At 45.4% G+C, this 27,990-nt stretch overlaps 1 protein-coding gene across 1 annotated transcript; it reads right to left on the minus strand.

Annotated features, from left to right (window-relative positions):
* Positions 1-50: 50 nt before the first annotated feature.
* On the minus strand, positions 51-27,990 carry ZNF654 (zinc finger protein 654). The gene is made up of 9 exons (XM_073668205.1): positions 27,790-27,990; positions 24,880-25,025; positions 24,074-24,155; positions 23,042-23,177; positions 22,673-22,875; positions 21,175-21,314; positions 20,929-21,070; positions 16,396-18,868; positions 51-303 (listed from the first exon to the last, which is right to left on the minus strand). Exons 1-9 carry the CDS (start codon positions 27,919-27,921, stop codon positions 293-295), a joined length of 3,465 nt encoding a protein of 1,154 aa, XP_073524306.1. The 5' UTR covers positions 27,922-27,990; the 3' UTR covers positions 51-292.

Below are 27,990 nucleotides of genomic sequence, written 5' to 3' on the forward strand. Positions count from 1 at the left end.
ATCTCCAGTGGCTGTAGTGATAAATATAAAATATTTTATTCGATCAGTCTTCAAGGCAATACACACTTCAAAATTACATGGCACATTATTATTTTTTAAAATTTTTTTTTTTGTTTGTTGCTAAAATGTGAAAATGAACAATTTCTGGACTTGAAATATACACATCTAGCACTCCACAATAATTCTTGGTAAAAACTTGAAAGCTGGTAAAGTCCTATTGATTAAGGCCAAATTTAAAATCGGGAAAGAAAAAAAAAAAAAAAAAGAATAATTTTGTGTCTTGTTCAAATCTTCACCAGGCACCTATGTAAAAAAGGGAAAAAAATAGGATTATTTTTTTTGTACTATATTTTAAGCAAGGTATATTTCAGATTTTAAAAGATACGGACACCTTTGGATGCATATTTTTCTTACTAAAAATGTAAAAAACTTGGCTAAAAATCTTTGCAATAAGATATCATTAAATATTCTTCACCGTTTGTCTTCTATAGCCTCTTATTCTACTCTCTATTGTCGGTTGCAGAATGATTTAACTGAGAATCCATCAGTGAGCTTGTTCTGAGGGGGATCTGTAACTGTCTTGTACTGAGCTGATTTATGATCACAGGAAAGTTCAGCTCTTCATTTATTTGATCAGAAATTCAGCTGAGGGGAACTTAGTAAGAAACAGAAAGAAGCGTTACAAACTCCCCTCAGACTGGGCTCACTGACAGATTTTCAGTTAACTTGTTCAGTAGCCAGCATTGTGAAACAAGAGTTTGTAAGAGCCAAAACGGCACAATTTTATTTTTGTTTTTAACCCTTACATGAGTTTAAGTAAAAAAAAAAAAAAACAAAAACTAAAATGTCCCCAAAGGTTTCCACAGTGAAGGTGAGCGGTGCCTATGACAATAAGACAAACCGCACTTGCCCAGATGTGTACAGTGGTCCTACTCAAGGCTGCCGCCCTACCAGCATCACCGATGCACCTACTGATTGGCTGCAGTGGTCATGTGTCATTGGCATGTAAATAAAGACCCAGGAAGGTCCGTGTGTAAGAGGGTGACCGGGACGCTCATGCGCCTCTTTCCCTTTTTTGAATGTATTGTTCTACTGTGTGTTTATATATGAATACTAGATGGTGGCCCGATTCTAACGCATTGGGTATTCTAGAATATGTATGCGGCCGACTGGGCGCAAGCAGCAGAGCGGTGTTTACATTTGGCGCCAAAATCGCTGATTGGCCGCCGGCTGCGACCAATCAGCGAACCGTATTAGTGAGGACCGGGGAGCGGCGCTGCCTGTGCGGGTACTTCCGCTGCGAGCAGCCGGTCATCTCCTGGCTGCTCGCAGTAGAGGTATCCTGACCGGCGGCGCCGCTCCCCGGTCCTCCCTTCACACTTGCCGTCGGGAGATCAGCGGCCCTAGTCGCTGATCTCCCGACGGTAGCCGCATGGAGGTCAGCGGCGCCGCCGGTCGGGGTACTTATGCTGCGAGCAGCCGGGAAATGCTGACCTCCTTGCGGCAGATGAGCCGCTAACGGCCGCCATCTTGTTCTGAAATCCCACGTCGCTGATTGTCCGCGGCCGGACCAATCAGCGACGCGGGATTTCCTGGACAGAAGGACAGACGGGATAAGACGATTATATATATTAGATGTAAATGTCTATTGTCTAATGTTAGGTACAGGGACAGTACATGTTAGGCATGGGTGGTATGTTAGACCAGGAATTGGGTACAGTGCAGTGGGGGGAACAATAGGATAGAAATAGTTAATATATTTAGTAATAGCTCCAGTGTAGAAGGAGCCGGGGTAGTAACGGAGTAGTTTGCCCAGCAACCGACTGAGACAGTTGATGATTGGTCCAGTTGAAAAAGGGGGAGGAGTTTGAGCCACAGGAGAGCAACGGTTATTCCTGTCAGGAGACAGTTCAGTCAGAGCAGTTGTTGCTGTTGGTAACATTAGGGTATGTGCTGGAGTTAGACTGAGGAGAAGCTCGGGGACTGGGGGCTAAAGGTCAATAAGGATACCGACGGTCGATGATAGAAAGAGTTAGGCAGCTTGGGGAACGTTGAAGCTGTAAACTCTTGAGGAAAATTCCCTAAACGTCCAAGGCCTGTAGAAAGACTGATGGAGCCAGTCTTCACAACTCCCAAGGAGGGGAGAGAGGACGGGGACATACCTGAGGAGTGTAGGACCGTGTTCTGGGAAGCTGCGTACCGGGGAAAACTAACTCTGAAGGTAGGACCGAAAGGGACGGAAGAGAGGATGACAAGTGTAATTGTGATGTGCAAAGGAACAGTATCTGTGACCAGAACCGAGCAAGAAAAGGAGTCTAGTAAAGTTATGTTATATAAAAGAGACTGTGTGTGACAATGATTGCCTCCAACGGCTGGATTCCTAAAGAAGATGGAGGAGCATAACATGCAAAGCACATTACAACACAGACATTATCTTGTATTTGTGGGCGGTCAGGGTGAGAATATAATACCACATCAATCCTTCGACACTACTACCACCCTGCACCCCTTACACGTGCAGGATCAGTGGGCAAGGAAACAGCGAATCCCATTATTTCTATTAGGGTGCTATCACATTACGTTGTAGCACCCGTTCAGTGGCCCCATCCGAACTCCCAGCAAAACGGGGTACCTAGTATGCGCTGACGGGGTCATAGACTAATGGTGCCGGCAGAGTGAACGTGTGCCATGCCGTGCATCATTTTTGGGAGTGTACGCCTACTGGAGGCGGACACTCAGAAGCAGTCCACTACATCCAGACGTATGCGCTGACGGGGCCACCGAACGGGAGCCAGAACGCAATGTGAACACTCCCCTAGCTTAAAACAATTGCAGTTTTTACTACATTTTGATAGTCTGGATGATCCTGGTAAAGGTGCCAGTCTGTAAAGAGGACCTGTCACTTGCCAGAAATGTAAATTTTCACCTACCATTCCTAAGATATGGCCACCTCTTGTAAGTATATAAATCTATCCTTCAAGTGGGCATGGTCCTAAACACTTCTCTGTTGTCTTATTGGGGACCACACCCAGAATCCAAATATTTTATCAGCAATAGGAGAGAAGTGACAATCAGTAATGTGTAAATGTTAAGTAGAGCGTCCCGCACGGGGCTTCACTTTCGCTATAAAAGCCGTTTCACCGCAGATATTGAGGCCATGTTCACACGTTCAGTATTTGGTCAGTATATTTGTAGGCCAAAACCAGGAGTAGGTGATAAATACAGAAGTGGTGACGTGTTTCTATTATACTTTTCCTCTGATTGTTCCACTCCTGATTTTGGCTTACAAATACGGAGGTAAAAAAAAAAAAAAAACACCAAATATTGAACGTGTGAACGTGGCCTTACAACACATGGTGAGGTCTGCACCGACTCATCTTCTGGTGCCGCTACTCTGTTGAGGTCAACAAAATAACATCAGGAAATGGATTCTGTATTTTTGCAATTTGCCATCAAAGGACGAATAGGAAATTTGTCACTAGGTTGGTGCTGCTGGTACTATACATGCCATTGCTAAAACAGCTGTGCGTGCACTAAGAAGGAAAAAGGGCTCAAACATTATGGAGATGAGATCAGGACACGTAGGACAGTACACATACTATAGGTTCAGGAGAACAGTACACAAGCGCCCAGAGGACTGCACACACAAGCGCCCAGAGGACTGCACACACAAGCGCCCAGAGGACTGCACACACAAGCGCCCAGAGGACTGCACACACAAGCGCCCAGAGGACTGCACACACAAGCGCCCAGAGGACTGCACACACAAGCGCCCAGAGGACTGCACACACAAGCGCCCAGAGGACTGCACACACAAGCGCCCAGAGGACTGCACACACAAGCGCCCAGAGGACTGCACACACAAGCGCCCAGAGGACTGCACACACAAGCGCCCAGAGGACTGCACACACAAGCGCCCAGAGGACTGCACACACAAGCGCCCAGAGGACTGCACACACAAGCGCCCAGAGGACTGCACACACAAGCGCCCAGAGGACTGTACACACAAGCGCCCAGGGGACTGTACACACAAGCGCGCAGGGGACTGTACACACAAGCGCGCAGGGGACTGTACACCCAAGCGCGCAGGGGACTGTACACACAAGCGCGCAGGGACTGTACACACAAGCGCGCAGGGGACTGTACACACAAGCGCGCAGGGGACTGTACACAAGCGCGCAGGGGACTGTACACGTAAGCGTGCAGAAGACTGTAACACATACGCGTGAAGAGGACTGTACATATAAGCTGGGACCTCAGGTGTACTTGTACACAGCCTCGTGTGTTGGATAAATCCTTTCACTACTTAATGCCGAAGCAAAATGTTTTTTCCATAAGCGTGATTGAGTGCTGAACCCCAGCAGCATTACATGCTGGCAATTCTGTGACCAGAATCCAGCGTTAGGTTATGGGAATAACCCCTTGGGGTAAGACTTGAAACCATGTTTATAAATCTTGGCTTTATACTAGAAGAAGTAGTCTAAGCAGCAGGAAAGTCACGTATCGGGCTGAATAGATTAATTTCCACTTATCTGGATGCAAACTTAACCTCTTAATGACCTTGGGTCTTTCTGGTTTTGCGTTTTCATTTTTTGTTCCCCCTTTTCCCAGAGCCAGAACTTTTTTTAATTTTCATCAATATGGCCATGTGAGGGCTTATTTTTTGTGGGACGAGTTGTACTTTTGAACGGCATCACTGGTTTTACCATATCGTGTGTTGGAAAACGGGAAAAAAATTCCAGTGCGGTGAAATTGCAAAAAAAAAAAAAAACAGTTGTTTTTTTGGGTCCTTTGTTTTACCACGATCACTGATTACTAAAACTGACCTACCATTATTATTCCCAAGGTCATTACGAGTTCGTAGACACCAAACATGTATAGGTTCTTTTTTATGTACCGTATTTTTCGGACTATAAGACGCACCTTTTCCTCCAAAATTTGATGAGCTTCAAGAGGTAGTCACCGGAAATGGTTTTCACTTCACAGGTGTGCCCTGTCAGGTTTAATAAGTGGGATTTCTTGCCTTATAAATGGGGTTGGGACCATCAGTTGTGTTGTGCAGAAGTCTGGTGGATACACAGCTGATAGTCCTACTGAATAGACTGCTAGAATTTGTATTATGGCAAGAAAAAAGCAGCCAAGTAAAGAAAAACAAGTGGCCATCATTACTTTAAGAAATGAAGGTCAGTCAGTCGAAAAATTGGGAAAACTTTGAAAGTGTCCCCAAGTGCAGTTGCAAAAACCATCAAGCGCTACAAAGAAACTGGCTCACATGAGGTCCGCCCCAGGAAAGGAAGACCAAGAGTCACCTCTGCTTCTGAGGATAAGTTTATCCGAGTCACCAGCCTCAGAAATCACAGGTTAACAGCAGCTCAGATTAGAGACCAGGTCAATGCCACACAGAGTTCTAGCACACATCTCTTCAACAACTGTTAAGAGGAGACTTTGTGCAGCAGGCCTTCATGGTAAAATAGGTGCTAGGAAACCACTGCTAAGGACAGGCAACAAGCAGAAGAGACTTGTTTGGGCTAAAGAACACAAGGAATGGACATTAGACCAGTGGAAATCTGTGCTTTGGTCTGATGAGTCAAAATTTGAGATCTTTGGTTCCAACCACGGTGTCTTTGTGCGACGCAGAAAAGGTGAACGGATGGACTCTACATGCCTGGTTCCCACCGTGAAGCATGGAGGAGGAGGTGTGATGGTATGGGGGTGCTTTGCTGGTGACACTGTTGGGAATTTATTCAAAATTGAAGGCATACTGAATCAGCATGGCTACCACAGCATCTTGCAGCGGCATGCTATTCCATCCGGTTTGCGTTTAGTTGGACCATCATTTATTTTTCAACAGGACAATGACCCCAAACACACCTCCAGGCTGTGTAAGGGCTATTTAACCAAGAAGGAGAGTGATGGGGTGCTACGCCAGATGACCTGGCCTCCACAGTCACCAGACCTGAACCCAATCGAGATGGTTTGGGGTGAGCTGGACCGCAGAGTGAAGGCAAAAGGGCCAACAAGTGCTAAGCATCTCTGGGAACTCCTTCAAGATTGTTGGAAGACCATTTCCGGTGACTACCTCTTGAAGCTCATCAAGAGAATGCCAAGAGTGTGCAAAGCAGTCATCAAAGCAAAAGGTGGCTACTTTGAAGAACCTAGAATATAAGACATACAGTGCCTACAAGTAGTATTCAACCCCCTGCAGATTTAGCTGGTTGACACATGCGGAATTAACTTGGCATTGTGACATTTGTACTGTAGATCAGCCTGGAAGTGGGAAATGCACAGCAAATTTTTTTTTTTTTTTTTAAAACGTAAAAAGTTAATTCAGAGTGTCATTTATTATTCAACCCCTCAAACCACAAGAATTCTGTTTGGTCCCCCTAAAGTATTAAGAAGTAGTTCAGGCACCAAGAATAATGAGCTTCACATGTGTGGATTAAAGATCTCTTTTGCCAGCCTTTTCTGACTATTTAAGACCCTCCCCAAACTTGTGAACAGCACTCAGACATGGTCAACATGGGAAAGACAAAGGAGCATTCCAAGGCCATCAGAGACAAGATCGTGGAGGGTCACAAGGCTGGCAAGGTGTACAAAACCCTTTCCAAGGAGTTGGGCCTACCTGTCTCCACTGTTGGGAGCATCATCCGTAAGTGGAAGGCTTATGGAACTACTGTTAGCCTTCCACGGCCAGGACAGCCTTTGAAAGTGTCCTCCCGTGCCGAGGCCAGGCTTGTCCGAAGAGTCAAGGCTAACCCAAGGACAACAAGGAAGGAGCTCCGGGAAGATCTCATGGCAGTGGGGACATTGGTTTCAGTCAATACCATAAGTAACGTACTCCACCGCAATGGTCTCCGTTCCAGACGAGCCCGTAAGGTACCTTTACTTTCAAAGCGTCATGTCAAGGCTCGTCTACAGTTTGCTCATGATCACTTGGAGGACTCTGAGACAGACTGGTTCAAGGTTCTATGGTCTGATGAGACCAAGATCGAGATCTTTGGTGCCAACCACACACGTGACGTTTGGAGACTGGATGGCACTGCATACGACCCCATGAATACCATCCCTACAGTCAAGCATGGTGGTGGCAGCATCATGCTGTGGGGCTGTTTCTCTGTCAAGGGGCCTGGCCATCTGGTCCGCATCCATGGGAAGATGGATAGCACGGCCTACCTGGAGATTTTGGCCAAGAACCTCCGCTCCTCCATCAAGGATCTTAAGATGGGTCGTAATTTCATCTTCCAACAAGACAACGACCTAAAGCACACAGCCAAGAAAACCAAGGCCTGGTTCAAGAGGGAAAAAGTCAAGGTGTTGGAGTGGCCTAGTCAGTCTCATGACCTTAACCCAATTGAAAACTTGTGGAAGGAGCTCAAGAATAAAGTCCACATGAGACACCCAAAGAACCTAGATAACTTGGAGAAGATCGGCATGGAGGAGTGGGCCAAGATAACTCCACAGACCTGTGCCGGCCTGATCAGGTCTTATAAAAGACGATTATTAGCTGTAATTGTAAACAAGGGTTATTCCACAAAATATTAAACATAGGGGTTGTATAATAATTGACCCACACTTTTATGTTTAAAATTTAATAAAATTCAACTGAGCAACATAACTTTTTGGTTTGTAAGATTTATGCTTCTGTTCATAAAACCTACTCTCGTTTGCAGTTTGAAGGCTCTAACTTATTTGCATCTTATCAAACCAGCTAAATCTGCAGGGGGTTGAATACTACTTGTAGGCACTGTATTTTCAGTTGTTTCACACTTTTTTGTTAAGTATATAATTCCACATGTGTTAATTCATAGTTTTGATGCGTTCAATGTGAATGTACAACTTTCATAGTCATGAAAATACAGAAAAATCTTTAAATGAGGTGTGTCCAAACTTTTGGTCTGTACTGCATACACACATATATTATATTATATTATATTATAATATATATATATATATATACATACATACACACTGTACTGAGGGGAGCGGTTGCGGCGGAGTAGCGGGGCACAGGAGGCAGCAGCCGCCTGCTGCAGCCTACACTGTCCCCGCTGCTAAAGAAAATGAATATTCACTGCTCCTCACGCCCATAGGCATGGGGAGCACTGAATACTGATGCTCCTTAATAGCGGCACACAGTATATCAGCAGCGCGGCTCCTGCTGCTGCCGGGCGATCGCGTGTGCCCGCTATTAAAGGGCATGAATATTCACCCCCTCTCCACGCCCAGCGGGCACACGCGATCGCCCGGCAGCAGCAGGAGCCGCGCTGCAGGTACGCTGTGTGCCGGCTATTAAGGAGCATGAAGTCACTGCTCTCCGCGCACACAGTCCCGGCGTGGGGAGCAGTGACTTCCGGCAGCTGATCTCTTTTTGTGAGCCGCGCGTGCTCATGTCGAGATCAGTGCAGGCAGACAGGACGCAGCGCTGGAGGAGAGGCTAGTAGGAGTATTTATTTTTTTTTATGCACACCAGGATGGTGATGAAGGGGTGCCATGCACACCAGGATAGTGATGAAAGGGTGCCATGCACACCAGGATAGGGATGAAGGGGTGCCATGCACACCAGGATAGGGATGAAGGGGTGCCATGCACATCAGAATAGGGATGAAGGGGTGCCATGCACATCAGGATAGGGATGAAGGGGTGCCATGCACACCAGTATAGGAATGAAGGGGTGCCATGCACACCAGGATAGGGATGAAGGGGTGCCATGCACACCAGGATACGGATGAAGGGGTGCCATGCATATCAGGATGGAGGGGTGCCATGCATATCAGGATGGGGATGGGGGCCACGTATAATAGGAAGGGGGGGCATATCTACCAGGATGGGGGATATCAGAATTGGGGGACATTACCCCTATTCCAGTGTCAGCAGCAGACCCGCTCCCCCTTAACAGTGCATCGTGACCACATTTTTTGCTTACATTTTTTTTTCTATTTTCCGCCTCTAAAACCTAGGTGCGTCTTATGGTCCGGTGCGTCTTATAGTCCGAAAAATACGGTAAGTGGTGAAAAAAAATCCAAAGTTTGCAAAAAAAATAAAAAATAAAAAAAAAATTTCGAGACCCGTAGCGTCTCCATTTTTCGGGATCTGGGGCCGGGTGAGGGCTCATTTTTTGCGCGCCGAGCTGACGTTTTTATTGATACCATTTTGGGGTAGATCCGTTGTTTTGATCGCCCGTTATTGCATTTTATTGCAATGTTGCAGCGACCACAAACATAATTCCGGCGTTAAGAATTTTTTTCTCGTTACGCCATTTACCGATCGGATTAATTCTTTTTTTATATTGATAGATCGGGCGATTCTGAACGCGGCAATACCAGTATGTGTATGTGGGGGTTTTTTTTAATTATTTTATTTTGAATGGGGCAAAAGGGGGGTGATTTAAGCTTTTATATTTTTTTTACACCTACTGAATGCTTCAATAGTCTCCATAGGAGACTAGAAGCAGCAGTTATCTGATTGCTTCTACTGCATACAGGAGATGAGCAGATCGCTTATATGCAGCAGAAATGCTCACTTGCTATGAGCGCTGGCCACTAGGTGGCGCTCATAGCAATTGAGACATGACAACCACAGGGGTCTGCTGCAGACCCTGGGTTGTCATGCCCACCCATTGGTGACCTGCGATCACGTGATGGGGTCACCGATGGGCGGGGCCTAGGACGCGCTTCCCGGAAGAGCGAGTTAAATGTCGCTGTCAGAGATTGACAGCGGCATTTAACTGGTTAACAGCCGCGGGTGGATCGCGATTCCACCAGCGGCTTTTGCGGGCACATGGAAGCTGTAGGAATCAGCTGACTTGTGCCCTGTTCAGTGCGGGCTCAGCGCCGGAGCACCTGCTGAAAAGGCCTTTCCGACCTGGTGCGCACTATTACTGACCAGGTCGGAAAGGGGTTAAACTTGTCTTCTTTTATTTAGAGAACCCATTTCCATACACCCTTAAAGGGAATCTGTCAGCAGGTTTTTGCTATGTAATTTGAAGACAGCATGCTGTAGGGGTTGAAACACAGATTTCAGCAATGCTTCTCTTATCAAGCTCTGGTTTTGTTTGCTTGCATTAATTGTTTTAGCACCAGGAGCTTATCATTGCTGGGACACAGCAGCCCTGTGCATGCTAGTCTGACATGCGCCCCCCCCTGTGATAGGCAGCTCACTGTCTATGGACATTATATATACACAAGAGCCTGGTTTGGGTAGTATTAGCTTCCTCAGCTCTGCTGCATTGCTAAATCTAAAAGCTTTGATTATATGGGAACGGCTACACCCAGTAAACTAAGTGATACATTGGTGGATTCAGCTTCCCTATGCCTTCATCTTGCTGTTTGAAGAGGAGGTGGCAAAAACCTGCTGACAGATGCCCTTTAAAACAGGGTTATCCGGCACAGTCTAAAGACACAAATTTCAGTATCAGAAGTGAGCAATGTCAATGACATTACGTCCCCACCTCTGCTGAGAGGGTGGTGCACAATCCTCAGCTATCATGCATGGGTGATTGGCTGGTATGTGGTATCACAATTACATGTGGTCCTCCAAAAACCATGTCTCGCTCTGGAGAACCAGTTCAGTGTTGGGGTCTGTTCATATTTCCAGCAAAATAAGATTAATGGCAGTGCCAGACCCTTTATATGTAGGACACAAGCAGAGCCCAAGGAAAGGATTAACTATAAAGGTGTTTGCTGGGTTTCCATCATGGGGCCTGATCGTTCATTGTAAAGTTTTACCTGACGAATGATAGCTTTGGTTGATTTTGCGCATTTGCATCAACTGAAGTCTAATGTCTATGGATACCTTTACTTTTTGAAGTTCTTCCTTTAAAGCTTTACTTTCCTTGAAGCCTTACTGAAAATGCAGGGCTGTGGAGTCGGAGTTGTGGTGTCGGTATAAAATGGACTGACTCCGACAATATATAATAAATTGGGTTCAGTAGTACAATGCAGTATGTGCTGTAAATGTTTCCATAAGAATTTGGGAAAGTTATAAAATGTCCTATAAATGTCTGTTCTGTTCCTGATCTAAGGATCTCAGCTTTTAGTTGAGATGAATCTGTGCTGCACTTTATGTACACGCTAAGTAGTGATCAGGGTTGTGGAGTCGGAAGTGAAGGAAACTGAGGAGTCGGCGTTTGGCTTACCAACTCCACAGCCCTGTGATTATGGTCTAGTTTTTTCAATGTAACTAAACCATCACTAGACGATATCAGGAAGATATTACTAATTCATCAGAAGATCAAATAAGTATACAAATACAGAACAGTCCAGAAAACATGGGGAGAACAAACTCCACACAAGTTTTGCCTGTGATGAGATAACAACCTAGGACCCAACAAGTAGACGGCTAAGGACACTTTTTTAAATTATTTTTTCATATGCAAGTGGCTACCTTTCGTTAATAACATTGCACTAAGTTTTAGGCTGCAGTCTTCAATCATTTGCTATCCCCTGATGTTCAATGTGTAGCAAGATTTAAAGGGAACCTGTCACCATGAAAATGCCGTCCAATCTGTGGCACCATGTTATAGAGCAGGCTGAGCAGATTGATATATAGTTTGTGAGAAAAGATTCAGTATATCCTGTGTTTTAGTAATTTAATCCTTTGCTCTGTCTGTGTTCCCCGATTCAGTGGGCAGACCTATCAGTGACTGACAGGTATCTCTTTATGCAGGCTTAAAAAAAGAAAGCTATCAGACCGCCAACTGGACCAAAACTCCCAGAAAGAGCAGAGCAGAGGATTAAATGACCAAAACACAGGTTATACTGAATCTTTTCTTACAAGATCGTATAGCAACCTACTCCGCTCCCCCTGCTCTATAACATGGGGCCAGCAGACTGTTTGGCATTTTCATGAAGACAGATTCCCTTTAAGCCTAAGATTTTTCAATTGAATGGGAGGCGGATGTGCAGTACACCGCGGCGGCCACTACCACTTGACGGCGAAGCCCTAGAAGTGAGCACTTCCGGCCGGCGGCCACCGATAACAGCCGATTGGCGGGGGTGCCACGTGTGGGACCCCGGCCGATCATACATTGATATAGGGCATCAATATAAAAGTAGTGGACAACCCCTTTAAAGGTATGTGCACATTCCTGAAAGTCCTTTATGGTAACCTTTGTGTTTTTTTTTTATTTATTTTTTTTTAAATCATGTATTCAATATCGAGGGGCTTCCAAGAGGAAAAATGGTCAGGTCACTTCTTTTAGCTGCCTCACAGCTTACGAAGCCTGAATCATCATTAAAAATGCCTGTACAGTTAGGTCCATATATATTTGGACAGAGACAACATTATTCTAATTTTGGTTCTAGACATTACCACAATGAATTTTAAGCAAAACAATTCAGATGCAGATGAAGTTCAGACTTTCAGCTTTCATTTGAGGGTATCCACATTAAAATTGGATGAAGGGTTTAGGAGTTTCAGCTCCTTAACATGTGCCACCCTGTTTTTAAAGGGACCAAAAGTAATTGGACAATTGACTCCAAGGCTATATCATGGACAGGTGTGGGCAATCCCTTCATTATGTCATTCTCAATTAAGCAGATAAAAGGCCTGGAGTTGATTTGAGGTGTGGTGCTTGCATTTGGAAGGTTTTGCTGTGAAGTAAACATGCGGTCAAAGGAGCTCTCCATGCTGGTGAAACAAGCCATCCTTAAGCTGCAAAAACAGAAAAAACCCATCCGAGAAATTGCTACAATATTAGGAGTGGCAAAATCTACAGTTTGGTACATCCTGAGAAAGAAAGAAAGCACTGGTGAACTCATCAATGCAAAAAGACCTGGGTGCCCACGGAAGACAACAGTGGTGGATGATCGCAGAATAATCTCCATGGTGAAGAGAAACCCCTTCACAACAGCCAACCAAGTGAACAACACTCTCCAGGAGGTAGGCGTATCAATATCCAAATCTACCATAAAGAGAAGACTGCATGAAAGTAAATACAGAGGGTTCACTGCACGGTGCAAGCCACTCATAAGCATCAAGAATAAAAAGGCTAGATTTGACTTTACTAACAAAAAGATCTTAAAAAGCCAGCACAGTTCTGAAAGAACATTCTTTGTACAGATGAAACCAAGATCAACCTCTACCAGAATGATGGAAAGAGAAAAGTATGGCGAAGGCGTGGTACTGCTCATGATCCAAAGTATACCACATCATCTGTAAAACACGGCGGAGGCAGTGTGATGGCTTGGGCATGCATGGCTGCCAGTGGCACTGGGTCACTAGTGTTTATTGATGATGTGACACAGGACAGAAGCAGCCAAATGAATTCTGATGTATTCAGAGCCATAGTGTGTGCTCAGATTCAGCCAAATGCAGCCAAACTGATTGGTCGCCGTTTCATACTACAGATGGACAATGACCCAAAACATAAAGCCAAAGCAATCCAGGAGTTTATTAAAGCAAAGAAGTGGAATATTCTTGAATGACCAAGTCAGTCACCTGATCTCAACCCAATTGAGCATGCATTTCACTTGTTAAAGACTAAACTTCAGACAGAAAGGCCCACAAACAAACAGCAACTGAAAACGACCGCAGTGAGGGCCTAGCAGAGCATCAAAAAGGAGGAAACACAGCGTCTGGTGATGTTCATGAGTTCAAGACTTCAGGCAGTCATTGCCAACAACGGGGTTTCAACCAAGTACTAGAAATGAACCTTTTATTTACAATTATTTAATCTGTCCAATTACTTTTGGTCCCTTTAAAAACAGGGTGGCACAGGTTAAGGAGCTGAAACTCCTAAACCCGTCATCCAATTTTAATGTGCATACCCTCAAATGAAAGCTGAAAGTCGGAACTTCAACTGCATCTGAATTGTTTTATTTAAAATTCATTGTGGTAATATCTAGAACCAAAATTAGAATAATGTTGTCTATGTCCAAATATATATGGACCTAACTGTATGCACAGCAAGTCGCTTTCACATTACAGTGCATATGGTCACTCTTTTTCAGGCAGGTTTTGGAACATGAAAAAGCCATTGTGTGCACATACTTTAATATAGGCTGGATTTGAGGTCTGTGTATATCTAGGTTGCTGCTTTCTTCTGTAGCTCAGTTAGTGCATCTTTTATCCTGCACTTTTTTCCTCATTAGGTGTGTCTTCTTTGTAGCCTGTTTTTTTTCTACCCTCCCCGAGACTATAGATACTTTGCCCCCTCTCCAGACTAGAGAATTCTGTATTACTCCATCCTTGTGGCCATTTCATAGGCTTCATGCAGGCTTTGGTTTTTTTTATTGTACATTGTAAAACAAACAGGCTGATCAGTTTTAGTATGCCTCTTAACCATTAGTAATTTTCCCAAATGAAAATAAAACTGGAAAAAAAATTGCAAAATTTCTCCTACTAATTGCAATTTTAAAAACTGCATAAAGAATGACATCCTTTATTACAGACCTATACAGTTATATGAAAAAGTTTGGGCACCCCTATTAATCTTAAGCTTAATGTTTTATAAAAATTGGTGTTTTTTCAACAGCTATTTCAGTTTGATATATGTAATAACTGTTTGACACAGTAATGTTTCTGCCTTGAAATGAGGTTTATTGTACTAACAGAAAATGTGCAATCTGCATTCAAACAAAATTTGACAGGTGCATAAGTATGGGCACCCTTATCATTTTCTTGTTTTAAATACTCCTACCTACTTTTTACTGACTTACTAAAGCACCTTTTTTGGTTTTGTAACCTCATTGAGCTTTGAACTTCATAGCCAGGTGTATGCAATCATGAGAAAAGCTACTTAAAGTGGCCACTTGCAAGTTGTTCTCCTGTTTGAATCTCCTCTGAAGAGTGGCATCATGGGCTCCTCAAAACAACTGTCAAATGATCTGAAAACAAAGATTATTCGACATAGTTGTTCAGGGGAAGGATACAAAAAGCTGTCTCAGAGATTTAACCTGTCAGTTTCCACTTTGAGGAACATAGTAAGGAAATGGAAGAACATAGGTACAGTTCTTGTTAAGGCCAGAAGTGGCAGGCCAAGAAAAACATCAGAAAGGCAGATAAGAAGAATGGTGAGATCAGTCAAGGACAATCCTCAGACCACCTTCAGAGAGCTGCTGCATCAACTTGCTGCAGATGGTGTCACTGTGCATCGGTCAACTATACAACGCACTTTGCACAAGGAGAAGCTGTATGGGAGAGTGATGCGAAAGAAGCCGTTTCTGCAAGCACGCCACAAACAGAGTCGGCTGAGGTATGCAAAAGCCAATTTCTTTTTGGAAGAAGGTCCTGTGGACTGATGAAACCGAGATTGAGTTGTTTGGTCATACAAAAAGGCGTTATGCATGGCGGCAAAAAAACACAGCATTCCAAGAAAAACACTTGCTACCCACAGTAAAATTTGGTGGAGGTTACATCATGCTTTGGGGCTGTGTGGCCAATGCCGGCACCGGGAATCTCGTTAACGTTGAGGGACGCATTGATTCCACTCAGCATCAGCAGATTCTTGACAATAATGTTCAAGAATCAGTGATAAAGTTGAAGTTACGCAGGGGATGGATCTTTCAGCAAGACAATGATCCAAAACACCGCTCCAAATCTACTCAGGCATTCATGCAGAGGAACAATTACAATGTTCTGGAATGGCCATCCCAGTCCCCAGACCTGAATATCATTGAATATCTGTGGGATCATTTGAAGAGGGCTGTCCATGCTCGGCGACCATCAAACTTAACTGAACTGGAATTGTTTTGTAAAGAGGAATGGTCAAAAATACCTTCATCCAGGATCCAGGAACTCGTTAAAAGCTACAGGAAGCGACTAGAGGCTGTTATTTTTGCAAAAGGAGGATCTACTAAATATTAATGTCACTTTTCTGGTGAGGTGCCCATACTTATGCACCTGTCAAATTTTGTTTGAATGCAGATTGCACATTTTCTGTTAGTACAATAAACCTCATTTCAAGGCAGAAACATTACTGTGTCCAACAGTTATTACATATATCAAACTGAAATAGCTGTTGCAAAAACACCAATTTTTATAAAACAATAAGCTTAAGATAAATAGGGGTGCCCAAACTTTTTCATATAACTGTATACGTGACTGATCCGTGGTTTGTATCAAAACGGTAATGTCTCAGTGACTTTTTTTTGGGGGGTGGAGGGTGGGTGGAACACAATGTGTGCAAAAACCACACAGTCATGTAATTGGTACTTATTATATCGATGAAAAGTCACAAAGACAAGACGCACACATAAAACAGACATCTAAATAAGGCCTAACAGAGAGTAGAGCTGAGAAAGCAGTCAGTATCGGAGCAGGGGCGCTGACTGATTTGTACCAGTTTCGCAGACACTCTGCATTTAGGAAGCAAATGAACAATTAAAAAAAATGGTATTTAAAAATTTGAAGTTTTTTTTATTTTTACATGTATCTATATTTTTCTCTATTACTTACTTTCATCATCTGAGTCAAAACCGAAGTACAGCTGACACTTCTTTTGTGCTAGATGCTTCTGAAGTGCTTCGTTGTTACAGTAATTCGTTAGGCACTTCTCACATCTAAATTTCCCCACTGGAGCTTTAGCTACTGCCCGGTCTTCAGAAGTGTGTCCCTGGTCATGTTTCCAGCGTTTTGGCATACTTATGTACTGTTCTGCTAGATAACTGGACGGCAATGGCCTCCGAAAAGATGGCACTGCCACCGAGCCGTACGTAGTGAAGGAAGCGGCCACATTTGGTTTAGCAAGAGTCTGTAGCTTTTCAGCAGCTTTTGTTGGTGGGGTCTCCTGTGCCTTATCAGAGCCGGGGGGGGTTATTTTATCCGTTTCTGTATCATCTACAGCTGCCGATGTTTCCACCACAATGCTCGGCTCTGGAGCACTTTGTCCTTTGAGGCTTTGCTCCTCATCAACAGCCTGTGGGGCTTCCTGAATTGGATCCGGACTAACGAGGACTCTTGCCTGTTTGGCCTGATCGGCCAAGTGCACATCCCCATTCATTTTCTTCTCTGCTTGTTTATAGGTCTTTGGTTCTGCTATGTCCTTTCTCGACTTCCAAATGGGAATGGGCAGGTCCAGAGCCTCCTCTTTCCGGGAAGCTCGTACTTTTTTTCTAGATGTGACCAGTTGACGGTCTAGGCTTTTACCATCCCATTGCGGAGCTGGAATGGTTTCTACAGGCTCCATGTTCTGTAAAGAAGCAATTACCCTTTCTACAGACTCCTCAATCTGTAAAGAAACAGGGACACTTTCTACAGACTTCTCGATCGGTAAAGAAACAGGGACGCTTTCTACAGACTCCTCGATCGGTAAAGAAGCAGGGACGTTTTCTACAGACTCCTCGATCGGTAAAGAAGCAGGGACGCTTTCTACAGACTCCTCGATCGGTAAAGAAGCAGGGACGCTTTCTACAGACTCCTCGATCGGTAAAGAAGTGTTACTGTCTAACGGATGTTGTTCATAGTGCTGAGCTTCGTGTTCGTACAGGGAAGAAAGTTCATTGAAAACCTCGAGACAGTTCTCGAAACCGCACTGAACTTCGAGTGTCTCGTGGCTTTGCTGATGTTCAACAAGTTGGGACGAGAACTTGTATCGCTTATTGCATTGTAACTGCTGGCAGAAGTAGACGTTGGGATAGTAGTGCAACTTCAGATGGTCGATGAAGTGTGTGCAATTCGCAAACTTTCTCTGGCAGAAGCGACACTTCCCTTTGTTCCAGGTCATGATGTGCTGCTGTACCTTCACGTCAGATGGATGCGCGTTTCGGGCATGCTTATTCAAGGCCCTTATCTTGTGGAAAACCCGGTGACAGCCCTGAGCAGGGCATGGATAGTCAACCTCACGATGGACAACAGGGTCTTCTTTGCAAAATATAGAGCCGTTTAATTTAATGTAGTGTCCAAGATCGCTGCCGGCACCGTCTTCTACGTCGCCTAGTGCACCGGTGTCATCCGAATTACTGACATCTGTTGAGAATGAAGTCTGTGTAGCCGTGGAGCAATTGACGTCTCCTCCGTTATGGTCAACCGTGTGGCTTTCTCCAGGAACGGTCGGCTCATTCTCCAGCAAGTCCTGATTCGAATTTCCAGTCTCCGAAGATGAAGAAGACTCCTCTGAAGAATTCACCTCATTAGAATAAGTCTGCAAAGAGTCTGATGGAGGGTCCAGGGAATTTTCTGCAGGACGCCGTTGTAATTTCTTTAGGTGATGTTTTAGATGCCTGAGCATGGATACTTTACTTCTGAACTTGCGGACACACATAACGCAAGAAAACCAACCTCTTTTATGATGAGTCTGTGCATGTCGGAGTATGTGACCGCCCAAAAACTGTCTATTGCACAAGGCACAAAGATGCCTGGGTGTGATGGGGTCCATCTTCGAGGGGATGAGCACCGTATGGTTTTTCTTGGACTCCGATGTGACTCGTAGCCTCATACTGCTTTCTTTGTGCTTCAGTTCTCCATTGTATAATGGAGTTACATCGCCTTCCACAGGCAAGCTTAGCTGCTCAACAACACCATTATCCGGTAGGTCAGCATTGGATAAAGCCAGCACAGCAGCTTCCTCGCCCAGCAAAGCAGAGCAGTTTGTTTGGATCATGGAGAAGCTCCAAAATTCTGGATCAAATAATAATCCCCTTTTTAATATTGGAAGTAGCTCAAAGCGTACTCTATTCTCCACGTAGCTGGAAAACTCATTGTAATCCTCGTCAGAGTTACTATACAACTGCTCAACAACTCGATACGATTCTACGGACCGCTCCAGGAAGAAAACGGACAGTGCGCAGACCCTGCAAATCTCCAAGTCAGTGGGTAAAAGGTAAGCTATGGTCTTATAAATTAAAGATTTTGTCTCGGAGTCATCCTTAAGATCCAACTGTAACGCACAGCCGCAAAGTTCAACCGACAGCTGCACCGAACCTTCACCAATCTGCAAAAAGAAAGGAGAGAGGTCAGAAGGGTTTGCGTGAAGAGGATCCTCAGACAAAAGGCCAAAATATTAAATATGTTGTACAGTCAAAGAAAAATCACATTCCCAGAAAGCTGTAGAATAGTTAAAGTAATAATTGCCCTAACGCAGCCCTGCGCCAGCTCCAATGCTGCCACATACCCTGCTGGTCTCTATACCGCCTGTTCAGCCCAGATGATCACCAGCTGTCACGTGTCCATACCGGCCCCATACTGAATGCTGGGGTCGAATGGACATGCAACAAATGCTGCTAATCACTGGTCAAAGCAAAGGACAGAGCATCACTGCGGCAGCCAGTCAACATCTGACCTGATCAGGACATAGAGAATGGCAGAGCATCGGGCTGCGTTGAAACGTGAAAGAAGAGATAAGAATTGTTCTTTTTAATTTAATGTAGAATTTTGGGAGTTATTTTTATTTTAGTTTTTTTACTTTTAAAGCGGTTGTCAGTAACTAAGTGCATTTCATACTATATGTCTAGCTAATAATAATAATAAAAAAAAAATCTAAATAAAATCACTTTAACCCCTTCACGACATGCGGCGTAAATGTGCGGTGCATGGCGTGTCTCCCCCTTTGATGCGGGATCTGGCGATGAGCCCGCACCTGGATCAGCTGTCATGTGCCCTCTAAAAGCCACGGGTGGAATCGCGATCCACCCGCAGCTGTTAACACGTTAAATGCCGCTGTCACTCTCCGACCGCGACATTTAACATAGCCGGACCGGAAGAGCGTCAGTAATCCCACCCATTGGTGCCCATGTCACATGATCGCCGATGAGCTGACATGACAACGTGGTGTCTATAGGAGATCCTGCAACTGTCATTGCCGGGATGCTAGGAGCGCCGCCTCATAGCAAGTCAGCATTTCTACTACACACAAGCGATCAGATGATCGCAGCTTCTAGTCTCCCGTGGAGCAGTCTGGACTGAAAAGCGGACGGTTTGAGGAAAGCTGCGGGCATCATCAGGGGACGACGGTGACAGAAGCTGTGGTAAGAGCCGCCCCAATGACACTTCAGGGTGGAAAAGGAAGCAGTGGGAGTGACAGCAGCCACAGTCCTCAGATGACAGTTTGATAATGCCCAGAGCATGCTGGGAGAATCAAATAGTCATCAGAAGAAAAAAAAACAAAACAGACAAGTAGTAATAGAAGGAACAGTAGGGAATTTTGAATTGACATACATTAGAAAAGTGGTTAGATTATTAAATTAAATAGTTACACATATAGTATGAAATTCACTCAGTTGTGGACAATCCCTTTAAAGGAAACCTGACAGCTTGTACATGCTGCCCGATCGGTGGGCAGAATGTATCAGACACTGGCTGTACGAGCTCAGCCAGGCATGTTTGATTCTAGGACGCTGCGACATTTCAGAGAAAAACATAGTTTAATAGCCACGTGGACAGCTCTGCTCTAGAGACTAGTCGGAGAGGTAGGTCTCCCTCACCCGCTGCCCTGGAATGATGTCTCTTTCTGTACATGCACGCAAGGAGAGACCCTTCACTCCAGGTAAGCGGGCGGGGAGAAGATGCCAGGGACGCGCCTGTCCGACTAGTCTCCAGTGCGGAGCAGTTTCCAGCAACTATTAAACTATGATTTTCTCTGAAAATCCTGCAGCCAGTGTCGGATACCTGCGGCCCGTGGATCAGGCAGCACTAAGCAGCTGTCAGGTTCCCTTTAACACCAAATCTGCTACTATAACGTTTACTATTATAATACTAACTGGTTCCCCTTGCTCTGACCTCAGCTTATCTTGTGAAATTCTTTATCTTCTTTTATCACACTGCTGGGTTTTAATCTTGGTTATATTAAAAATGTGTTTTTTTCTTTATAAAAAAAATTTAGTTGATGCAGCCTTTTAAAACAAAAGGAGAATATACTGGATATGTATAAGAATTTGTCACAATTGTATTGTCATTGTGGTGTGGTAGTGGCATGGTCCTGTGTGACGATGCCCTGATGGAGCTTTCCTTTCTGCCCACATCTACGTACAGGCCATTTATCCCTGACACACTTACCTCCTCTCTGATGGTTTTCATGAAGGGGAATATGGCCTTCACATTGGCGGCAATCCTCAGCATGTTGTAGCATTGCTCCACAAATACTTGCTTGGATGGGTTTACTTTCAATTGAAGTTTACTCCAAATAAAAATTAAATCCCTGCAAACAAGAACACAGATGAGCTAAATGTCTGACACAGCTGAGAGTTTGCCGAGGTATAGTGGCTGAAGAGGCAGCTGTTTTCCCAATTCCTGACCACTTACCAAAGACAATACATTTTTCCGGTTTGCAGCTGGGTGATAAGGAAAGCTTCGCTCAGCTGTAATGCCAGCGCCGTTTTACCTTCTTTTTCGATATTGCAGATAATTTTAACTCCGTCGCTGCAATCTATTCTTAGTACATGCTGGAAAGGTAGAAAGGCGGGTAAGGAACAATCAGACAGGTGAACTAACTTTCCTAAGAGACAGAAATGTATTACAGTGTAAACCCATGTCTATTCTAACTTAGAGGTTGTCCTTTTCTTTTACATTGACGACCTATCCTTAGATGTCTGATCGGCCAGGGTCCAACACCAGGCACCCTTGCCCATTAGCTGTTATCGGTGTCCGGAAGTACTCAATTGCCGAGCTGCTCCATCTAGGTATAGGTTTAGAACGCAGTGGGGGTGCCGGACCCCGGCCGATCAGACAATGATAACCTAGCCTAAGGATAGGTCATAAATGTAAAAGTAGTGGACAACCACACATTACAACAGATCAGGATCTAACAAAGCAGGATAGGTGATAATTTACTGATTGATGGGGGATTGACCTGCCACTTTTATCCCCATTAGTGTGCACATGGTCGACCACTGCTCCATTCTCTATGGGGCTGCCCACCATTATGCTCGGCTTTTTGTGGTGACCCCATAGAAAATGAATAGAGATGGAGTCAGTCATCCTGACCTGCCGATCCGTTGTGTAACGGGGACAAAAGTGTCCCATACAAAATAATCTAACACTACTAAATTTAAACCTAACACCCCAAATGGCTTTACTCTCCCTAGATATTGAATCTATTAATCAGACATATAAATCAATAATTATTCATATCCTCTTTGTAACCAAAAATGCTATAGCTGCACGTTGGAAAGAAAAATCAATACTTGTAGTTAATGATAAGATCACTTTGCATAACTCATATGAAATAAGTCATGCAATTGCAAATTATTATTTTGATACATACTACAAGAGATGGAAATCTTGGATTTGTTTTACATCTTAATTTTCTTCGTTCCACTCTGATTCAGCAATTAAAATGATAATTCTGTTCAACCATTGTAAAAATGTTAGAGACATTCCTGTTAAGACTGTTTACCCTTTCCCAACTAGGTAGTTCCCTATTAAATTAAAGAAGAAAGTCTACTGGAGTTTTTTTTCCCCTTCTCTTCCTTTCTCCCCTTCCTACCCTGTTTTTATTTGTTAAAATTTTGAAAATATTAATTAAGTTTGTTGGAAAAAAAAAAGAAAAAAAAAAAGAAAAAAAGTGTCCCATACAGGTAAAATTTCCATTCTTCCGATGGGTGCAGGTCCCAGCATCCGGACCTCAACCGATCAGCACCAATCTCTTGAATAAGCGATAACTTGTTTTCGCCAGACAACCCCTTTAAATATATTCAATTTAACACCTAGAACTATTCACTACAAAGCTAGGGAGTATCCCCCTCCATACTGATAAAACCTAGTAATAGAGGACTATTCACACAAAAAGTAAAGCACAAACCTCAGGAAGCAGCTTGTCCGTTAGTCGGGTCATATGCAGACATGTAAAGTAGGCCTGATGATAATACAGGTTCTTACTGACGTCAGGATGGCTCAGGCAGGTTGTTATTAGCGCGACTGCTTCTGAAATACGTTCACAGGCGATTAGGTATCTCACTCGAAATTCAAAGAACAGCTGGTTTTCCGACCGCAAGTATCTGTCCACTAAGAAGGGAAAAACAGACGACCATTCTCAGCTGGTGTGTGACGTGTCATTACTTAGGCAGAAATCACAGTGTTTGGGTGCAGGTGTCTTCCACGGATGACCTGTTCTTGCAAGGAATGCAATTTGCCCCATCAGCTGCTCAGTATGTAAGTACATGAAACTCACCGATATCTTGAGGTTCAGATTTCCCTTTGAGGATAGCTTGTAATACTGGATCTTCCCAGGGGCCTCCGTCCTTAATAACGCATGTAACTAGTCTCAAGTCTACGCTGTCATACCGGATCAGGAGGTCATGGCATTCCTGAAAAACAAAGCGCAATCAAAAATCATGTACTGTATTTTGCGAACTATAAGACGCACCCCAAATTTTGGGGAGGAATTTTTTTTTATCTTTTAAATAAAATGGTGGTGTGCCTTTCAGTCAGATTTTACGGTAGTTTACGGGGGGGGGGGGGGGGGGGAGGCTGCACTGGAGCGGGGTCACAAGTGGCAGGGTCGCTGCTGCGGGCCCCTGGCTTGGAGGCGGTGGTGTCCTGGCGCTGTGAGGCTGCGAGCCCCGGGCTGTCATAAAATGTCGGCGTTGAGCAGATTCCCATTGATTTCCCTGCAGCGGGCTTCGGGAAAATGGTCACCGGAAGCAGTGCATGCGCAGATTGAGATCTCGGCTCCTGAAGCCCACCACAAGGAAATCAATGGGAAAGTGCGGGGAATCCGCTTAACGCCGACATTTTCTGACAGCCCAGGGCCTGCAGCCTTGCAATGCCGGGACACCTCGTCCCTCCCAGCCCGGGGCTCGCAGCATCGCCGCGCTCCTGCTGAAGCGACTTTGCCTTTTGTGACCCTCGCTCCACAGCAGCTGGTAAGCTACATTCAGATTATAAGACGCACCCACATTTTTCTCCCAAATTTGGGGGAAAAAAAGTGTGTCTTATCTGAAAAATATGGTTATAACCAAATGGATGTCTATATGATGGAAAGTCAGAGCGAAGGGCTGCTAATAAACCTCGTCGGTCGCTCCGCAGCCCGATCAGGCATTGCACACCATGTCATACAGCTACATACAGATAGTAGCCGGTCGCTGGTGGTTAGCGGGGCCAGACCAGTGGTGATCAGCGGATCATTCACCGCCTTTAAGGAAAGGAACAAGGACTTCAAAGATACCAACGTTATACCTGCAGAGCAGCCAGCCATCATTACCTGGACTGAACCGAGGATGTCTTTCAGAGGAGCCTCATAAAATTCATCTTTTCCAAAAAACAGCAGCAACTCGAAGAGACTCCTGAAATAAAACAGTAATGTACTGAAATTTGTATTTAGACCACAACAAGAAAAATGCTTTAATAATCAGCTTTTAGAAACTACAGAGAACCACAGATGACAAATCAGCCTGGATTATGTCACTAATGTCACTGTACCAGCTCAGCTCAGTTGAAATAACGTCAGCGCTGCAGACAATAACAGACACAAGCAGCAGCGGAGACTCAGCACTGGACCTGTGAAGGGTCAGAAAAGCACAAACTACAGTCATGAGCTAGGGGATTCCAAAACTAGAAAACCCCTTTAAGACTTGCTGGGACAAAATTAGGCTCCATTCACATGTCCATCTATTTTTCTCGTTTGTCCATAAAGTGTGGAACAGATAAATCTAAGTAGCATCCTGTGTATTTTTGTTTCTAATAGAACCAGAGGGGCCGATCGGTTTATATAGGGTCTGTTTGTTGGTTATTTTTGGAGATGAATCATGCCTTTTTCTTCTGTTCCAAAAACAAAAAGGAATTCAGCTGACTCCCATGTAAATCAATGTGTCTCCGCTGCTTCCTTTTGAAACAAGAATGCACAGACAAATGGATGTGTGAACAGAGACGAACGCCCTGCACTCACCTACACGCCACAATCACCGCTGGGAGGGAGATCACAGACGGTCCGACAGTAACACAAGTGCCCCCACGTTTACTCCGAGGACAAGGGTCAGGTTTAATCATGTGAAAGAGACTTGTACTTACATAGCGAGTCTGCTCAGAACATCCTGGACGTGTTCACACTCATGCGGGAAGGACACGCTCGCAGATGTGAAGCAACATAGTGCCGTCTGGAGCACTTGGAGCTGTGGTAGAGGGACTTGCCATCGCGCAGTATAATCTTCAACAACCTGGTGACGTAATGGAAAAAACATCAGTAAATAACTACAATGCATGAACTGTACAGCAGGATACCAAACCTGGAACATGGTGGATGGCATTACTGCCATATAGAGAGAGAAAAGTATGCACTCTCTAAAGATCCCTGAGCCGAGCGAGAACAGAGGGATCACCAGCCATCAGTGAACCAGGACATAACGTTGCCCTGGACAGAGGGCGTCAGAGGGAAATAAGCAGGGAATGTGACGATGTGCATTATTTTTAAAGATTGTATATAATTCCTGTTGTCCAGTAAACAAAAAACATAAACATGAAGGTTGTGTCCGCTGTCAGAAAACTACAGTCCGCGGGCGGTTTGTTATTGAAATACACAAACTGGGAAACAGGTATTTTCAAAAAAAGGACGAGTCCTTCAAGACTACGCTCCCTCGATGAGCTCCTGCGGAGTTCTTGATTTTGCAGAATTACTGCACCATTAAGTAAAATAGGAAATATGCGGTGTAAAATAAGTCACCAAAAACTCGGCATGGGAACGTAACATAGCTCAATTGGTCTTTAACAGTCAGTCGGAGCGGGGCACAGCAGCCGCAAGGGCGCGGGGCACAGCAGATGCGAGGGCACAGCAGCCGCGAGGGCGCGGGGCACAGCAGCCGTGAGGGCGCGGATATCAGTGCTAAGGCACAGCCAACCATCACACAGCACTGGAAGGGGTGGACATATAATTGGTGCAATCAGTGCAGTCACATGGGCGCAGGAGGTAAGGAGGCCCAATAGAATCTCCAAAGCAGGTGGCACTATGTATTATCAGACTATGTATTATCAGGAGCTGTTAGGCTGACTGGGGCCCATACGCCTCACCTACTGTATGCTCACCCATCCCTTGTAGACTGAGCCCTTGAGGGCGGGGTCCTCGCTCCTCCTGTACCAGTCGCTGACTCGTTTTGTTCATGATTATTGTAATTGTTTTTGCTACGTATACCCCTTTTTCACATGTAAAGTGCCATGGAATAAATGGAGCTATAAGGCTGTGTGTCCACGATGCGTTTTTTAAGCGTTTCTGCAGCGTCAAAAACGCTGCAGAAACGCTTAAAAAAGGCATGGTAGAAGGCCTGCCATGTCCCCCAATGATAATCCGCATGTGCTGTGCACATGCTGCGGAAATTTCTGCTGCGGATTATTATTGCGGAAAAGAACGCAGCACTACCAATTATTTTGCGGAAGTGCTGCGTTTTCGCCGCCATTGACTTGCATTAGAACGTGCCAATTCCGCAAGACTGCATCTCTACTTGCGTAATTGGCGCGTTCTAATGTGCGGAAGGTACCCGGGTGTGGAGGAGAGGAGAGTCTCATCCACACCCAGGTACCATTAAAAAAGCTGTAAAAAAAGAATAAAATAAAAACTAAATGTATACTTACCTTCTGGCGGCCTGCGGTGCGCTCCTCCTTGCTTCCTGGCACTTCGCGATGGAATGAAGGACCTGCGCTGACGTCGGCAGGTCCTTCACTCTACCACTGCCGGCAGCCGAGACGGTGAAGCAAGACACCGCGGGCCATCGGAGGGTAAGTATATATTTAGTTTTTTAATTTTTGACATTCTCTCGGTCACACTATATAAATCCATGCCGTTTGCATGGATTTATATAGTGTGACCAAGTTGTCAAGTACTTTCCAAGTGATGCTAAAAATCGCTTGGAAAGCGCTTGACAACCCGCATGCGGAAATGCAAGTGAAGAACGCTTCACATCCGCATGTCCCTGGCAGGAATCCGCATGTACAATCCGCATGTACAATCCGCATGCGTTTTTTTCTGCCAGGGAGATGCAGAAACGCTCAGGAAAAAATCCAGAGCATTTCTGCATCGTGGGCACATAGCCTAATAATAATGAATAATATGTAGCGCACACACACGGGGGGGGGGGCGGCTGTACGCACACACACACACACACACACACACAGAGAGCCTGTACACACACACACACACACACACATGGAGGGGCTGTACACACACACACACGGCTGTACACACGGGGGGCTGTACACACACAGGCACACAAGGAGAGGGCTGTACACACACAGGCACACAGAGAGAGGGCTGTACACACACGGGGGGCTGTACACACACACACACACACACAGGCCTGTACACACACAGGCACACAGAGAGAGGGCTGTACACACACGGGGGGCTGTACACACACAGACACACAGGGCTGTACACACACACAGACACACAGGGCTGTACACACGGGGGGGCTGTACACACACACACATACGGAGGGCTGTACACACACACACGGAGGGCTGTACACACACACACAGGGCTGTACACACGGAGGGGCTGTACACACACAGGCACACAGAGAGAGGGCTGTACACACACGGGGGGCTGTACACACACACAGGCACACAGAGAGAGGGCTGTACACACACGGGGGGCTGTACACACACAGACACACAGGGCTGTACACACGGGGGGGCTGTACACACGAGGGGGCTGTACACTCGGGGGGCAGTACACACGAGGGGGCTGTACACACACACACATGGCTGTACACACACACAGAGAGAGGGCTGTACACACACAGGGCTGTACACACACAGGGCTGTACGCTGCTCTTGCACAGGGCCTCCTCGGTGTCAGGCAGTGTGTGAGCCCTGTTTTGTGCAGGCGGGGTCGTGAAGTAATTGCTCCGATCAGGGCGGTCAGTGCTGGAGCAGACAGGCCACACACTGCACAGGAACCGACTCCTGCTCTCTCAGCCCGGGCGCCCTCACCTCGCAGAAGCGGCGGCAATAGTCCAGGCTGCCCGAGCCGCCGGCTCCCAGCGTCCTCAGTTCTTCATCGGCCGCAGCTTCCAGCTCTTCTATCAGCCTCTCCGACTCTTGATCACTCTCGTCTTCCGCCATGCTGCTGTGCCCGTCCTGCGCGTACAGCAACCGCCGGGGAACCGCCCCCTCCTTTTCCTGCCCCGCCCA

The sequence above is a fragment of the Phyllobates terribilis genome, unplaced genomic scaffold, assembly GCF_046119375.1.
Source record: "Phyllobates terribilis strain yellow unplaced genomic scaffold, ASM4611937v1 Scaffold_2__4_contigs__length_985480577, whole genome shotgun sequence".
Classification (NCBI taxonomy): Eukaryota; Metazoa; Chordata; class Amphibia; order Anura; family Dendrobatidae; genus Phyllobates; species Phyllobates terribilis.

Bases quoted from the DNA above. Each gene is read 5' to 3' on its own strand.
- ZNF654 (XM_073668205.1), bottom strand. From the start codon at position 27,921: ATGGCGGAAGACGAGAGTGATCAAGAGTCGGAGAGGCTGATAGAAGAG. The intron at 25,026-27,789 runs GTGAGGGCGCCC...TTACGTCACCAG, and splicing joins ATTGCCGCCGCTTCTGCGAG to GTTGTTGAAGATTATACTGC. The intron at 22,876-23,041 runs GTGAGTTTCATG...TTCCCTTCTTAG, and splicing joins ATCTGAACCTCAAGATATCG to TGGACAGATACTTGCGGTCG.